This window comes from Corvus cornix, chromosome 2 (assembly GCF_000738735.6).
Source record: "Corvus cornix cornix isolate S_Up_H32 chromosome 2, ASM73873v5, whole genome shotgun sequence".
Classification (NCBI taxonomy): domain Eukaryota; kingdom Metazoa; phylum Chordata; class Aves; order Passeriformes; family Corvidae; genus Corvus; species Corvus cornix.
Window position 1 is genome coordinate 29,851,938 of NC_046333.1, and position 17,412 is coordinate 29,869,349.

Below are 17,412 nucleotides of genomic sequence, written 5' to 3' on the forward strand. Positions count from 1 at the left end.
GTGTAAATCCCATTTGGAGTGAGGGGGGAAGGGAAGCAGGGGTGCTGAGCACTGGTATGTCCTGTTCAAACCTTACAGGGCAAGAGGGAGACATTTCACCTAGTAAGAGAAAGGCTAAAATGTCAACATTTGAGAGGAAGGTGGGGTATTTCTTGTTAATTTATCTGTTTTTTCTTTTAACACTTTTTTTTGTCTTTTGATGGTGATCAAATATTTGAAGGGATTTATATCACAGTTTCCCCTTGCAAGCTGTGCTATCCCATATTATTAGCCCCGTGCATGATTTTATGTCTAGATGTTGTTTTATTTAATTTTTTTGTTTATCTGTCCATGTTTTGTTTATTGTAGAATTGCCATGAGCTGGAGAAGATGGACTTGGAAGAGTGTGTTTTGGTGAGATTTAATATGAAAAGGAATATTGAATGTGCAGTGTAAGGATGCAACACATTAACACCTTCATCTAGATGTTCTTTGGTTTTTATAAATAGTGTTGTGTTTATGGTAGGAAATAAAATAATTATTGGGAAATTCTATACAGGGAAATACTTGGAAAGTAACAGGTGATAGGTTGTTCTCCAGAAATAACAGAACCCTCATCTGGTAGAGAAGGAGATACCTTTTTGGAGGGTTGCCTCTTCTGCTGTCTGTTGCTTATGGCTTACGTCTGGTTTCTTTTATTCCCAGATAACTGACAGCACATTGATCCAACTTTCCATACACTGTCCTAAGCTGCAAGCACTGGTAAGTGTAACTCCTGGTCTGCAGCCTGTGATACTGCCCCCAAAGCACACACACAGACTGCTCCTGCAGTACAAGCCCAGGCTGTTCAGTCTTTGTCTAGAAATCATTCCTGATGTACAGTGATACTGTCAAAACATGTGCAAGTTTCATAAGTATTCTCAAAGCAGCACATTACTCCTGAAATATTTACATGCATTGTGTGATTAAAAAAATGTTACCAAATCAGTGAGTAATAACCAGAAATCTTTCATTTTATGGTTAACATCCTTCCTATTTGATTCCTTACATATTTGATTCAACTTAAAGCACTTAGATCCTTTATGGATACTGTGAAGTGTTCAGTAATGGTTTTCTTAGGGGGTCTGGCACTTCACATCAAATATTGAATAAACAAAACCACCTAGAGAAGACAAATATAATCACTCTGTAAGCAGTTTTGCATGCAAGTACTTTTTTCCAAGGACTACATTTACATAATAAATTATGGAAGGTTTCCTTGGATTTGACTTTTAAACATAATTGGAGAGGATTGAGTGGGGTACTCTGTTTACTGGATTTCAAAGAACTGTTTTCTAGGGAGTGGTGGCTTAGATCTTTCAGATCATCAAAACCAATTTGAGGTAACATAAATTTGTCTGTTCTTCAGTCAAGATACTTGAAAATTACTGGATTGTTCTTACAGTAGGAGCTCCTGTATTTCAGGCCAGTTGTCCTTTAGTGTAGATTTGTTATAACTACTTAAATCTATGTGAGAGAACAAGTATCTTTATAATCTGTTCTTAGATGGGATTAAAGGAAGGTGTTCTGCTTCCTTAATTAAATTGTGTTATGATTAGTGTTACTCAGCGTTATTAAGGTAGCAGCATGAGGAAAGATGGCTTTTCAAAGGAGCTTGGTCACTATTTTTTATTGTTATTTTTTTATTTTTCCTTATCAACTGTCCAGCTTAACTTCTGAACCATCATTCTTGATGATAAACCAAATGAGTTGTCAGGAGATGTGGAGCCATTTATAGGGGACATGTTTTTGTATTGTAATTCCAGTTGCAACCAGTTCTTGCACGAGATCTTTTGTACCAGTTCTGTCAGTGCTTCAACAGAGATACCACAAAACATCATAATGCCAAAGCGCATTTTTTCTGAGTCTGCTCCTGTTTGCTGGCCCTTGTGTGTTTGCCCACAGACAGGGAGTGTGACATTGGTAAAACATCACGGCTTTTCTAAGGAAACCAGGAAACTTGATTTCTTTGGTGTATATATATATATCTTTAAATATAACCTATGGGTGGGAAGGATACATACTCAGAGATTGTGTGTGAACAGCAATGGCTGAGAATTACAGGAAAAGACATGACAAGACTGGCAGGTGCCAAATACACTGCATGAACTAATCTTGGTGCTTCCAGTGTCCTGTAAACTCCTGTGCACTGTGCTTTAGTGTATTTGCAGTTAGAACAAACATTTTGGAGTTGCAGAGATCAACTGTGAATTTGCTTTTGTCGTGTTTGGAGACTCAGTAGATGCTGGAAATAGGCAAATCTTCCTCAGTATCAGAGTATTCAAGGGCTTTATTGCCTAATGTACTTAAGAAGTAATTTCTGGTTAAAGTATTTAATTGTACATTTAAATTAGTAGAGAAACTGTGAAATATTCATGGTGGTCCTGAAGATGAGAAGGCGAGTGAATTCTTCACAGCATGTGAAGTTCTCATAGTATGTCTTGCCGTGCTTGATTTATACACAGCATTAAGTATGTGTTAACAAAAAAATAATAATTTGACCATATCTCTTTGTTCTCAAGATTTCAAGCAATTGTCTTAGTAAAATTCCTTATTATTAATGATTTTTAGAAGGCTTATGAAGTCAGAAAAATCCTGTGGTTTAATATGAAGTGAGTATAATTTGGCATATTTGTTCTACAAAGTTCTACGAACTCAGCTGTACATCCTGTATTGTCCTTGTAGCACCAAATACCGCGTCCCAGGAAAGCTGATTTTATAAGCTGCTTACTTCCTGGGGTGGAATACTCCTAATTAGCCAACAGCTTCACAGAACCTCCTGTCCTTCCTTGGAACAGCAGGTCTGTTATGAATGTTGGTTAACCCTACAGCTGCTGATTGTTCCCAGGCTCTGAGCCAAACCAAGCGCTCAGAGCACGTACATAGAGAAAGGAGGTACAGGAGAGAGCTGATGTGTTTGAAGACTTGAGAGACTGCCAGAATGGGTGTTAGGAGTTAAAACACTGTTGGTAGGGGCAAGCACTTCATTTCTTTTGTCATTTGGAGACAGTTTGCACTCGTTGTGGTGTTTCTTGGAGTCCCTGCTGGCTGCTCACGCTTGGTGTGTAAAATCGGACCAGCTGGAGCTGAAGGGAAGCTGCCAAGGTAGCTTCCTGTCAGACTCCAGAGGAGGTGCAGACCTGTCTCCCAGCCTTTCTCTGGTTCCCTGTTCATCCTGTAGAGCAAAGGAGAAAAAAGCTGAGGACAAATTGTTTTAAAGAGCAGGACAGACCCCATGTGTCTGGTAGCAGGCAGGAAATGCTTGTGATGTAGCTGAGGTGAAGTAAAATTGGTAGTCCCCAGGCTGCCCTGTCAGGCTGGAATGAAAAGATGAGTTGTACCCAGAGAGGGGCAAGGTTACATGTTAGTCAGGGGATTGGCAGGAGGTCCTTTTGAGCACTATTGTTTGCTTGCTCTGAGTTAAAAAGTGCTTTTGGACTGCTGCAAGTGTTTCTTCATCAGTTGCTGTCTGAAAAAAACAACCTAGGGCAAGGAAATGCTACTTCAGAACCAGGCACTGTTAGGTACAAGTAAAGGCAAAACACAGGGCTGAGAATAAAGCGAGGCGCTAGCTCAGAGCCCAGGGCAAGGGGAGTAGAGTTCACAGATGCTGCACATTTCACTGGGGAAGACTTTGAGAGCATTCATTTCAGCGGTGAGAGAGAGTGGTTTCTCAAGCCGCCTCTGAGGAATGTCTGTTTCCTGTTGTTGTCATCATCCGTGCTTCTCCAAAAGTCATGAATTCCCTAAAGAAATGAGGGGAGTGCTCTATGTGGTGCCACTGCCTGAGAGGCAGCATCATTTTACATGTTCTTGAAATTCAAGGGAGTAAAAAAATATGCTGAAGAGGAGGAGATTTTTTTGGTTTATTATGCTGACTGTTGCAGAAGACTGCTCCTGCAGCTGTACAAGATGTTTATTGCTCCTTGTCTGTACAGCCTGAGGTGCCAAGTGCTCATGGCTTGTATTTTTTGAAATCATTATTTGGCAAATCAGTCCATTGTGCTTGTTCTTTATCTGTGCGGACTTGCACAGGCTTGGTCCTGGTGTATGTCTGAGAACATAGCAGCTGTGAAACAGTAACCCCTGAGTAGATACTCATCTATTCCTGTATGTTCTCAGTCATCCTTTAAAGTTGTTTCTGGATGTTTGCACTGTGGGACAATGGGAAAAGAATTCCCACATTCATAGAGAGCAAAGGGGCCTGAGGAGTTCTGCCAGTGATGTGTTTTGGGACTCAACTTGTTTTGAAGCAAAGTTTAAAAGCAAGTACAGCAGTTTTGTTAAGTAAAGCAGTTTCTTTGTTTACTCTTCTGGATTTCAGCTGTATATTATTTGTAGTTAACCACTGGAATGAAGGAGGTTGAAGACGACTTCTGATGTCCAGAGGCTCAAGTCACTTCGGACTGAGGGATGTTGTTAATTGTTTGCCTTTCTGTTTTAGAGCTTATCTCACTGTGAACTGATCACTGATGATGGGATTCTTCACCTGAGCAACAGCACGTGTGGGCATGAGAGGCTGCAGGTGCTGGAGCTCGATAACTGTCTCCTCATCACGGACGTGACTCTGGAACACCTGGAGAACTGCCACAACCTGGAGAGAATTGAGCTGTACGACTGCCAGCAAGTCACACGAGCTGGAATCAAACGGATCAGAGTATGTGTTTCCTGGCTTGTTCCCATGGAAATGCCAGAGCTGTTGCTTCTGCTTGAGATTGTAGGAGTCCTACAGGTCCCAGGCAAGGAAGGCTGGATAAACAGTCTGACTATCCTTCTGTTAGGTCCCCATGTGTGTAATTTCCTTATATGAGCAGCAATAATTTTCAGTTCTGACTCATGACATTTTGCTATTGGAATGATGAGCTCTTATCTTCTGCTTTGGTATAGTGGCATGCTTTATCCTAAATACATGTTATCTATCTATCTATCTATCTATCTATCTATCTATATCCTAAAATACATGTTAATACACAGAGCCAGTAGTCAAACATCTGCATGGATATTTCCATTGATGGGCTGTAGGGCCCTCAGGCCCTGGAATCCAGCCCCAAACCTTTTCCCTGCATATCTCACCCATGAGGTCAGGGACCACCTGCATTGCGGGGGCAGTGTTTTAGCCTTGAAGTGAAACTTGTCTGCAGCTTCGTATCCCAAGTTTGTGTCCAAACACTTTTGCAGCTGGAAAGCTCATCCCTGATAGTGACTCAAATTGAGGGCAGAAGCACAATTCTATTTCATGCTGCTTTCCAGGATGAGAGCAGCAGAGGGGAGTATGGGAGACAAGGTACGAACAAGTCGTCCTTCAGCAGCCAGGGTCCATCCCTCTTGCCCCTGCAGCAAAATATGTGCCTCTCCTGATGTGGAGCTGTCTGGGCTCATCAGTGCTTTGTTGGGAAACCGGGGGAGCCCTGTGCAAGTTGGTGTGCCATAGGTGGATGGGTCAAGAGGAATTACATGTGAGAAGACAGCTTGGCTGGTATTCACTCTATAGATGCTTTCTTTACAGCTAACTAACCTTAACGAGAGAGCACTTGTTGGCACAACAGTTGAGGTGTGCTGCTTCTCTTTTCAATTCTGTTCTTCCTCTCCCATTATAATGCAGCCTTTTCACCCACAGGCTCATCTACCTCACGTGAAAGTTCATGCTTACTTTGCTCCAGTAACTCCCCCTCCATCGGTCGGAGGGAGCGGACAGCGCCTCTGCAGATGCTGTGTTATCCTTTGACAGTGAGTGCAGCCACACAGAAAATGTTGTTGTTGAAGAATGGGATGGCAAGTCAGCAGAAGGAGTCGGTTTCCTGACAAGTCCTAATGGTGGTGTTTGGTCATCCAGTTTTGTGACAAGAAAAGCGCTTTTTTTTTTTCCAGGTAAAAATCCTAACGTAACGTGCAGCTGTGGATTAAGTTGGTGATGCTGTGGTTTGTATTAGTAACTCCTTCCTTCTGTTGGCATGAGAACTGCAGTACCGTGTCAAATGTGTGGGCATTGCAGCGTAGCAGCTACTTGGTGGAAGTTTACGAAACTTGGAAGTTAAATTGCATTTGTCAGCACTACTTGGTGTGAAGTTCTGATGTAACATGGGGCTCGAGGCTGCCACGCCAAAGAACTGAGCCTGCTGTTCTGTAATATACACCACAGATCAAATATCAGGTTTAAGGACAAATCAGCTTTAGCAGATGTTGACCAAAAAATGCAAAGTAATCATAAGCTCTTACAGTGAAACAGCAGCTTGTTCTTTTTCATGATTCAGCTTCGTATTTAATTATGTAACAGGACATAATAGGTAATGTCAAAAGGTAAGGTAGTACCTCAAGATACCCATAGGACTAGAAATACTTCTCAAGTTTTTGTACTTGGTTCAGTTGAACTCTGCTCGTACAAAGGTTGCCCGTCACCGACGCACGTTCTGCCCGATGCCATTGGCCTTGAACAGGGGTAAGAAATCCACTGTGGTAGAGCCTGTGCACTCTACTGTACCTGCTGCCACAACCATCCATGGTGCTCTTGGTAACGCCATCCCCGTGTCCTCCGGGACCTCCGCGGGGTGCAAGGAAAGGATGCAGCACTTCCAGGAAGAGGGGTGTAGCACACGTGCTTTTCTACAGATGAATGGAAAACAGGTTCAGCTACAGAAAAAGGATGGAGCAAGGAATTCAGTTCATCCCACCCATTTTAGCAACAAGCATATGGGCTCATCAGTCTGTAAGCAGTTGAACCAAACCAAACCTGTGGTTTTCAAATGTAGAAAGCCAAACTCTTCACATTTGATTAAGAAGCTGTCAACTTCTGAATGATAATAATGATAAAAATCTGTGTATCAACTCTTAAGGCCATGCTTTCATCCTTAGTTTTTCAGTGCTAGACAATTAGATAAACTTTTTTATATTAAGCAATTTAATTATCTGAGAGAAACTACTTGACAGTTCAGAAAGCTTTTTTTGTGTTTGATTGTGTGTGTGTGTTTGAAGAGTTCAGGGCCTGTGTTTACCGAAAATTAAAAAGCAGTTGGAAAAGCTACTACTGGATAGTACTGCCATTGCCCCCCTGCAAATTTTAAACACTTCTAAAAAGGAGTGAGTGTGAACATGAACTTCAACAGCCAGCAATGGCTGGGTTGTGTTGATGACACACAGAGGATGGGGACAGTAAATGAAGATCTCAGCTTTGGGGTTAAATTACAGCTTGGACTACAGTACATGAATTTCTTTAGTACTACAAAGTAAGCCGTCCTGGGCTTCTTTTGCACAGTAGTGGAGTGCTGTTACAATCATACTTAGAGTTCCATTGAGACACTGCTGGTGTAATGAGAGTTTTAACCAGATTTTATTCTCAACTGTACCAGGGCAGTCATTAGTACCAATATGTCAAGATGTGTTTTCTAAGAACATAATGAACCTTGTAAGTCTATTGCATTGAAGATGTACAAAAACAAATAGAACCTACTCTGATATAGGACACTTAAATAAACAATCAGCTGATGTCAAACTTGAATTTGTTGGAATTATTTCAAATCTAAGCAAGATTTCTACTAGAAGCAGAAGATCCATGTGAATAAACAGGGCTGGTTTACTTCACTCCCTTACCTTGACCTACCATGCTTGCTAGGACAGGTCTTGCAATTAATCTGAATCTTAACAATGGACTGTCTCTAATGCGGGTGTGGGAAAAAAAGAAGTAAACAAAAAGAAAAGCACATTTACAAAATTATTGAAAAACATTTATTATACTTAAATTGAAATGTGTACATCTTATTAAAAAACAAAAGCCATTTGCTGGTGCCATAATTTAATTCCAATTTCAAGTGAGCTGGACAAACTACTGTACAACTTTCAATATTCTTTAAAATTAGGTATTTGGATACTTTCCAATCAAGGATTTTTCCACTTTTATAAAACATTTGGATTTGAATATGGTGTGAGCTAAAAAGACACAAGTGTCAGTTGAGGGAAATACTAGGACCAGACAATACCCAAAGATGAACAACTTATAGGCAGAAATGTTTAAGTACATAAAATTTTACTTTCAGTGCAGAAAAAAACAAAAACAGGAAAAAAAACTAGGTTTGATGAATTTAAATTTTCAAAATGCTACAGCTTTCAGAAGCTTTTCTGATAAGCACTTGAGCCAGTTATGAAAGGGGAAATGAAAAAAATCAAAGTTGCTTTTTTACATGCTGTAGTATTGGTTTACATGGAACACCGCAGCATAAAAAGCAAACTATTCCCAGGCTTTTAATCCAGAGATCAAGGTGAAACTTTCCAAAGGCACAGGATGACAGCTCTGAAATTGCCACCTAATATCTTTGGAAATACTCCCCTTTTAAGTACCTAACCAATTGAAACTTAATGTTACCCTAGGAAATGCTGTGCCATGACTCTGCAAGACACATCCAAAATACTGAGAAAGCACATTGCCTGTTTCAGAGAAAAGTAAATATTTGGTCATATGGAAGAGGCACTGTAACAGGTGTACAGTGTGGATGGATGGGGTGTGCAGGAAGGTCAACAGAAAAGGTAAGAAGAGATTTGTCCAGAATAGGAACTCCAGCAGGGCATTCACGTGCTGGCAAGGAGACTTACAGGGTGTGTATTTAGTGTTTCTCAAGCAATTTATTCGATGCTGCTGAAAGCTATGACAGCCCTGTGGTGCCAGTGGGTCATCTTCCCTCATCAGCATAATTCCACTGAAAACCCCACTCCTCACTGCCAGTATTTTTAAACCCACAATTTTACAAGCAAAGAGTTAAACTGCAGCAGTGCTCCGCAGAGAACCTAGGAAACTAAACATAAAGGATGCATAGGCAATTTTTTCCATTAAATTCATTAAAGCAAAACACAATTACTCGGTACCCCATAGGATTTATATTAATCCCTCCAGTAAGGTACTATTGATAATGCAGTTTGCTGCATGCATATATTGCATCTGTCTAGGGCTTCTTAAGAGCCCTGTTCTGGCATTTACACTTCTTACATACACTCTTATACACAATTTACACGGGAAGCTGTTTTGACAGCTTTACTCTCAAAGACCTGACAACCTGATCACTATCACCTTAACTACTCATCTCCACACAGATTAGCATGTGCTCTGCTAACATCAAAAAATAAAACCAGCATAAGGTACAAGCACGTAATAGACAAACTGGCACAGAAAGGTAAATGCCCCAAAATAAGTTTACATTCATCTCCAACTGGATACAGATAATAGAAAAGCAGCACTGCTTCACTTCTATAAACTGTATCTACTGGCCATAGTTTGCCTTATTTCAGTGAAGGGCAAGCACCTTTGCTTACATTGTCTTCCATGCCTGTACAGAAGCTGTCATGGCATTATACCTCTCATGAGGACACTTAGCTATGGCAGTGATAAGAAAGTTCACCTATCAAACAGCTCATTAGAAAGGTCATTTTGTGTTTTCAATATGAAACATCTTATACAGTGAAGTTAGATCCTAAGGTTTTGGACGATCTTCATAATCTTTAGGCAGGACTTCATTCTGCATTGGAGTATCAGTCTAGCAAGTGTGTGATGTCACTTCAGAATTATATGGAAGCCTTCTCCATTTTCAGCTGAAAAAAGAAGGAAATGTCAGTCTGTCTTTCTTGACCAGAATCACAGAAATACAAGCCAATGCACCAAAACACCCAAGGATAGACTTAGTTTTGAAAATAAACTCATCCACAACAAAAACAGCTTTTAGAAGTTTCCTACTTGTGCTAAACAAAAATGTTATGATTAATGATTTGTAACTGGATCTTCGAAGTTGGGACAGTTTCTGTAGGTAAAGTTTGCACAGAGTTAAACTTGTCCACTGATTAGAGCCAATGCTGGCACCTTGTACCAGAAATAAATTGGACTTCTAAAGAAGAGTGGGATTCAACAACAGCCTACTGAAGGTGACCACTGACTAGCAGAGAAAGAACAGAATGTTATGCTCAGTTCTGCTGACTCTCAGGACGCAGCTCAGATGCAGTGTCTGAACTTCAGAGGTGCTACACTGCCAGGATTTTTAATTTTTTTTTTTTTAACCTATTTTGAAACGTCACCATTCTCAACAATTATTAGCAGCGTCACTGTCCAGTGATGGCTGACTGAATTTTGCGTAAGGTTTGCTACTGAATCCTGCAACAGTTCTGAACTGAAAGCTTGGAGAAGAGCCTGAGATGCTACACAGAGGCTGAAATCTGCTAGGAGAGGAAGAACTCTGGGATATTTTCTGCCACTGTGTAAGCAGATCTTTCATTATTTTTAAAGAAGGCTCCTTGCTGGAGTAAGCAATTAAATTTTAAACTGTCAGAAAAGTCAACGTACCTTTTATTGTGGTGAATAAGAAACAACTCTCATCTTGAAAGTTTTGAACCATCTACAAAAAAAAAGTTTCAAAACCCTCTGGAGTATGACCAATACAAAACACAAAACAGTAACAACCTCAACAACCCTGATATTAAACACAGCCTTTTGTGAGCAATTGTGTATTTTTAGTTTTGTTCAGCAAGTGACAGGCATATACTAAATTAAAAACCATTACTATCAAAGTACTGCTTTTTACTCTTGTGACAACCAGTTGGGAGCCTATTACTACTGGCTGTGTTTTTGGAACTCTGTGGAGCAGACACTCAAATAAGTAGAGTTCAACAGTATTTAAATGCCCCCTGCCTTTGGGGGTGCTCAAAATAAATACTTACTAAATAATTACTGCAGCATCTCAGAGTTATATAAACCTGCTGCTTCTGTCTTCTCATAGTTTCAGTTTAGTCAGGCAGAGGAAGAGTCATATTTAAAGAATTCTTCTGCTCATTTTGTTGTAAAGGAAAAAAAACTCTAAATGCCAGAAAATACTAGGGTTGCATTATCAAACAGAAAAAACAGTAATAAATAAGCAAACATAAGAAAACCCTCCACTCCAAGTCATAAATAAAATGCCAAGAAAATAAAATTTCAATTACCTGATCACTAACAAGAATGTGGATGCCTGTGGGACCCTGTCTGTAAACTTGGTTGATCTGATGCAAAGGAATATTAAATGCCAAAGCAAGCTTGCGTGTGACTTCTGAGGCTGCCATCTCCTCTAAGTAGATTGCATGATAAACTACAAGAAAAAATAATTTATGTAAGCATGGTACTAGTGGGTAACAATACCTGTATGAACAAATCTGAATTTGCTTATGCTCCAGGCTTTCAAAAATTTTTAAAAGCTAAAACGTTTAGTTTACTCTCTCCCTGTTCTCACTAAAAGCACAACTCTGACAAGGGGGAGGCTTCTATATGCTCTGAGGCTGAAGGCAACTTCCACATTTTTTCCTGTATCCTGCACAAAAAGGCACAGTCATGTCAAACAGACTTAAAAATGGATCTTTAGAGAGTCACCTAAAGATGGTTTTGGAAGTAATCTTGTGCAGTCTTAAAAGAATCAGGTAATACTTACAAGCCCACTTATATGCCTAAGCTGTTGCTTTAAATGCAGATGTAGATTTTGGATTTTTTGGTAAATAAAGCCTTTTGCAACTGTCTGAATAAACTTTCTACAGATCACCTCAGAGTTGAATGCAACACAGCAAACAGAACAGTAAGACAAAGCAGCTGTTCAGTTTGGTGCTGTATTTACAGTTCTATAGCTCTATTTAACAGTGCTAGAAGCCCTTGGCAGCTCCATGTTTGCACATTGTTCTGGCTGAAGATACCCTGAGGGAAAACATGTATTTGACAGCAGCAGTATTTATTTAGATCCTCCTCCACCTCAATTCTTGCATGGAAAATCCACAAGCACTACTGCAGTAGCCTGTACACATTTTGGCTGGGGAGAGAGGTCTCTCAAAGCCAAGAGCAAGAAAATAATAATTTCAAATAGATCCATTCTCTTAATTGTAAGAGTGACATGAATTTATGAATAAACAGTTACATTCCCATCTGTGTTGAATCAACAGCTGTCAGGAAAATACTAAAACAAGGAGCCCATTCACTACTTGGCTATTTTTCCTTGTCCAGGCTCTACAGTTTTAGTTCAGTTGCACAGAAAATGACAGCAAAATATAGCAGAAAATGGGAAAAAAATTGTTTTATTTGCATGTAGCTTTTACATGTACCTACATTTATATGGTTGATACCTTGTAACAACATGCACAGCTGACTCCAGAGCTCCTCAATTCACTACCATGTACCTAGTTAATCAAAAGACTGAAAATGCTCAATGATTTAAGCTTGAGAGGTTTCAGGTTTTGTTTGCTCTGTGCTGTTAAAGCAGTGATACCTCTGTGACACAACTTCCCATGATTTCTTTGTACACCAGAAACAGCACCTCAGCCTCTTCAGTCTCACTTTCCCCTTGCTGCTTCTCCCGTTTTCCTGCTGCAAGCCCCAGGCGCGGCCTGCTGTAAGCCCCGCGTGCCGCGCCGTACCGTATATTGCACCGTTGCTGTCTCCGCCGCCCGCGTCCTGTCGTTCCAGTTGTAAGCTCTGTAAGGGCTCCTGGCACACGTAGATTGTTAAACGGGGCCTCACAGATCTGCAAGCCAAGGACATCACACGTCAGAGGAAAGGCTACGTGCGCTGCAAATACAGAAGCTGATATGCCATAAATGGAGCTTTGTTATGCTAACAGGACACTTGATATGTTTTTTCTCACCGAGCCCAAAAAAATTAAATTAATCTCTAAGTAAGTGGTCTCTCAGACGCTATTGCATTTAAACAAAATTTCAATCCATTCAGAGCTCCTGAGGATGCTGCTTGTTGGACTCCTAGAACAGGACTGCTGAGTAACAATGGCCGTTCTTCCAGAAGGGCCATTGGTACCAAACGCCCATTTCAGACGGAATCAGACACTCTCGGGACGCTGCCTGTGTTAGCGCTCAACACCTGTAACCTCAAAAAGCCTCAGGCTGTTCTTAGCTCTCTGAACCACCAGTTTTGTGTCTTGGCAACAAATCCATCCGTATCCAAGAAACTGGCAGGGCCCAACTGCATGGGTGCAGCCTTACAGCCCACCTGCACCTCACCTGGGCCTGCCCTGAAGGTGTGCACAGGAGCAGAGTTTTAAACACATTGCTGCCAACTCCTGAGGCAGATCACACCAAGGCACCAAGGCCCCTCCTGACACTAACTTCCCAAATCCCCAGTTTGAAAATCCCCCATCTAAACCCACTCAGCTTCACAGTCAGTGCATCACCTGGATTTCAGTGCATTATACAGCCGAATTCCATCAGCTGGACCACAGATTTGTACCAGATCTTCTCTTGTCAGCTTTAATAAATCAGCACCTGGACAAACACAAGAGGATTTAATGGAGATTGCTGTAGCACATGAATTCTTTCTACAATAAATTGTATGTTCATTTAAACCGAGAGTAACAAACTTCACCATGACAAAAATGGAATTTGGGACACAGGAATAAGTAAAATTCAGACCAGGCTCCAGTGAATGCCAAATAAATCAGTGTGTTTTCCCAAAGGTGCTGAGTTACACTTTATGGTGTTTACAGCTTTGAAACAGTAGGAGTCTGCAGAGCACATAATTCTGTGGAGAGAGATGACTGTTCTAGAGACAAACAGTGATTTTTTGCTGGCATCCAAGGCAGTGTATTTTGAACACATGCAAAATATAGAGCAAAAATACTCCATGGTTTGTTACTCAATGAATTATCCCAGGCATTCAACTCATCCATCATTTCCTCTGTGCACTTAAGTTATTACAATGCACTCGAGTACAGAAGGTGCTGCTGAAGCAGAAAATGGGAGAACGGATTCTTCTGAGAAGCAGCGTGAGTGTCAGCAAAGAAAACAACACTCTGAAATATCAGTCACTGTAGCAGATGAGTGGGAAAACAGGAAAAAGAATAGTCTTTATGCAGGAAAATACTCCACAGACTATCCAGCAACGTACGAATAAAAGCCAGCAAAAATAATTTATCATAGCCCTTAAATACTATAATAAAAAAAACCCCAGACCTGAGGTAGTATAATAGAAGTCACATATACCACACCTCCTTCTTCAAAAAAAGTAGCCAGCTAGTACTTGACTTTTATAAAGATAATAATGAAAAAGAAGAAAAGTTTTCCAAGAGTCTTTGTCAGAAATTTGGTACTAAAGTTTATTGAGAAAGCTCAGCAACCCTCATAATACAAGAAACACAGGTCAAAACCTAACTGGCAGTAGAAGAATAAACTTTCCCAGAGAAGAAGCCTGGTACAAAGGGAATCCTGACAGAAGAAAGAGCTAAGCCAAGAGGCAGAGCTGGCATCATACACAACACTGTCCCCATCATGTGCCACCGAAGAAAAAGGAATTTTACTTATGGTGTGTACTGTGTCATGCCACCCTTTACACAATTCTGTGGAAGACTGAATAAGCAAACAGCAAAACACAGCCCCACAAAGTGCATCTCTTGCCATGTCTTGTGCCCAGACATACAGTGGGAACTGCACTGCTCTTTAACAAGCAACTTAGTAAACAAATAGGTATAAATATGTATACCATAATGTTCTTAGAGAACTCTTTTCCCACACAGAACTTGCTCAGTAACACAAAGAAAGAAAAAAAGTAAACTATAGATACCTGAGAAATTTGAAAAAAGCCTTGTATAGGCAGAGAACCTATTCTTGAGCAACCATTGCTGAGTTTCCTGGATTGTGGCTGAAGGATGAAGCTGCTGTAAGAAACAAGATTGGATACGATAATTTGGATACTAAAAAACCCAAACAAAATCCAAGCCATTTAAAAAAAAAAATCTCCCTCAGTTCAACACTTTCTTAGTACCTATTAACATCAAATGTAAATCAAATATTCTGACACAGCTATACAAATACAGTCATGATCAATACCAGAAAGCAAACACTCACATCTCCTGACCCTTGAGAGGTTCCATCTCCTTGATGATTTGGGGAAGAAGAATTGCTAGAGATTATAAAACAAAAAAAAGTATTACTAGAATTCCATAAACCAAAATATTTAAGCATTGTTGAAAAGTAACTTGAAATTCCCAAAACAATAAATACCACAGTTGAAAGAATTAAAATACTGAAACTTGTTAAAAGAGAAAGACCATTCCACAGTATATGGACCAGACCATACCACTGTAAATAATTTTTGGATGAAGTTCAAGTTTCATTTTAGTAGTTTAATTAATGCCTCAATACAAAATGGTTTCACCAATGCAATTTTTGTTGAAAAGCTTTTGAAGATATTTGTTGGAGGGTTTTCTTGCAAATTATACTGTGTATGATAGAAATGAAGACTGTTCTTACTGAGAGAAAAGCTAAAACTAGTTTCCATAGACAAGGATTAAATTACAACAGTGAAAAGGTAAAGTATTTGCTATATGACAAATGACAAGAAGTTGTTTTAAAAAATAGTAGTAAAAAAGAAAAATGGTGAGGCAGAAGTAATTACCTTATAACTGAACCATGTGATACAAATGGGATACTCTAATATATAGGTCAAAACAATCTCCCAGTTTCCCAGTGGAAACAGAACACAGTTGAATTTACTCAGAAAACATTCTGAATAAGCCTGATTGAAATGTTGCCTTTAGTGGGGTACAGAATAGAAACCCACCTGTCTGGGACACTGTAGGTGTTATGCTGAGCAGAGGTGAAAGTTGGAGCAGGAGTAGGACTGTTGTTTACAAATGTTGTCGGAGTATCAGGCCATGGTGAGCACTGAAGATAAAGAATTAAAACTTAAGTTTCTCTGGACAATACATTTTTTACTCTGATGCACACTTCTGTCATTTAAAGCCAGGGGTTTATCCACAGCGTACTCTGATTTGCAATTCCAAATAAACACTCCCTCTATCCCACACATTACATGCAGATATTCCAGGCAAAAATCAGCTCTGTTTTATCTTGGTTTTTTTTGAAGACTTCTATTTATACTGTCTTCTCTTTAAAAAAACTGAAGGTATTATTGGTGAAAGTGACAAAAGACCTGTACAGATTATTCAGTTTTAACCAAAACCAACCAACGCCCAGCCACCTGCTGGAACAAAAGTCTTTTATCCTGCACAGGGTGAAAGGGCTGTTTAAACTGCAGGGATAATGACACGACAAAAAGTGTTCAGTAAGAGTAAGTAAAGCTATGAAGCTAGATTGCACCTTGTGGATAAATTTAATGTCTCTGCCCTGACAGCAATCAAATACAAACGGAATTTTCAGTAGAAATTTTGTAAATTCAGAATTTTAAATAATTTACTGCAGGACTAAAATTATGCTCAGTTACATGGACTGATTTTTCTGAACTGCTTGGTAAACCAGAATTTTTTACACAAACTTAAGTCATCACACGTATATGGTAAGACAGCTGTCCAATTCTGTCAGTCTTTTTTTGGATATTTTTTAAAATCATCATGATAAAGCTTTTCAAAACAAGGCTACCTTTTAGTGCTTCCAACAGTATTAAAAATACAGTATTTTAAAGAAAAACAAAAAACACCGAACAGGTTTTTATATGTTCAAAGACATGATTAAAATGAGCAAGTAGCCCAAGATTAGGTAAGCTAAGACCATGCCTGTTAAGACAACAAAGATTTCTGATATATTTATCATGCACCAGCTAAACACCTCGTAAGAAATTTCCAGATTTGTATCACGGCCCTGTAGAACAGAGAGGAAGGAGGAGGGGAACTATGACTTAATATCAATGGAAACTTGTTTCAACAATTTTGTGTTGAAAAATCCTTCCTCTGTCTGGGGGAAACAGTAAATAAGTGAACACCAGCTGGCATCTTCTGTAAGAGAGTTAACAACATTTCGGTGCTGGACCCCATTTTTCACTTGTCAGCATAAGATGGCAAGTTCCCCAGCATGGCACATGGAATTAAAATAAATTTGTCTTGCATGCAAATAGCTTAAACATGAGGAACTTCCTTTATCTGTCCAAGATTTGACTCAAAGCAGGCCTTTTTGTTAGCCACAGTGTCCAGTCTTTCATTATGTGGTCAAAGCCACCCTTTGGGCTACCAAACAGTGCCCCCTGCACAGAGCATGCTCCTCTATGACCTTGCAAGGTGACACTTTCCTCCTCCAATTCTGTATATTCCCACCTGTTGTCTCTCTTCTCAAGCTCATTTTAATGTTACATTAAAAATGTTACATTACATCAGGTAGTTAGAAGTAGCCTTCATTCCTTAAATATGTGGTCCAAAGCTGTAATTTTAAAATCAAAGCTCAACATAGTAATGTTAACTTTGTTCTTCTGAAATATTTTGGAAGTGCAATTAAAATTCTTAGATTTTGTGACATTCTCTTCCTAAATTTTAATCCAAGATGTTTATGTGGACACACAAATCCAAGTTTCACATCCTTGGCCACCATTCCCTTACAAGATTCTAGCCACCATATATTTAAATTCAGGGGCAGAGAAGAATGCACTGGTGCCGGAGAACAACTTTTGAGCCATTCCCA

General features: G+C 39.8%; 2 protein-coding genes across 6 annotated transcripts in view; one reads left to right on the forward strand and one right to left on the reverse strand.

Annotated features, from left to right (window-relative positions):
• The window catches only part of FBXL2 (F-box and leucine rich repeat protein 2), a 50,957-nt gene extending 43,453 nt beyond the window's left edge, over positions 1–7,504 (forward strand). For all 3 annotated transcript variants that reach the window (XM_039549848.1, XM_039549847.1, XM_020584595.2), the window contains 4 exons: positions 349–393; positions 685–741; positions 4,463–4,675; positions 5,636–7,504. In XM_039549848.1, coding sequence (XP_039405782.1) covers positions 349–393; positions 685–741; positions 4,463–4,675; positions 5,636–5,743 — 423 coding nt within the window. In that variant the 3' untranslated portion in view covers positions 5,744–7,504. The remainder of the gene's footprint in view (positions 1–348; positions 394–684; positions 742–4,462; positions 4,676–5,635) is intronic.
• A 210-nt stretch (positions 7,505–7,714) lies between these two features.
• UBP1 (upstream binding protein 1) overlaps positions 7,715–17,412 on the reverse strand; it is a 36,033-nt gene continuing 26,335 nt past the window's right edge. For 2 of the 3 annotated variants that reach the window (XM_039549844.1, XM_039549846.1), the window contains 8 exons: positions 15,566–15,669; positions 14,851–14,905; positions 14,567–14,660; positions 13,182–13,272; positions 12,415–12,521; positions 10,966–11,108; positions 10,331–10,382; positions 7,715–9,588 (listed from right to left, as the gene is read on the reverse strand). In XM_039549844.1, the coding sequence (XP_039405778.1) occupies positions 9,551–9,588; positions 10,331–10,382; positions 10,966–11,108; positions 12,415–12,521; positions 13,182–13,272; positions 14,567–14,660; positions 14,851–14,905; positions 15,566–15,669 (684 nt within the window). In that variant the 3' untranslated portion in view covers positions 7,715–9,550. The remainder of the gene's footprint in view (positions 9,589–10,330; positions 10,383–10,965; positions 11,109–12,414; positions 12,522–13,181; positions 13,273–14,566; positions 14,661–14,850; positions 14,906–15,565; positions 15,670–17,412) is intronic. The other variant, XM_039549845.1, reaches the window with a different exon arrangement.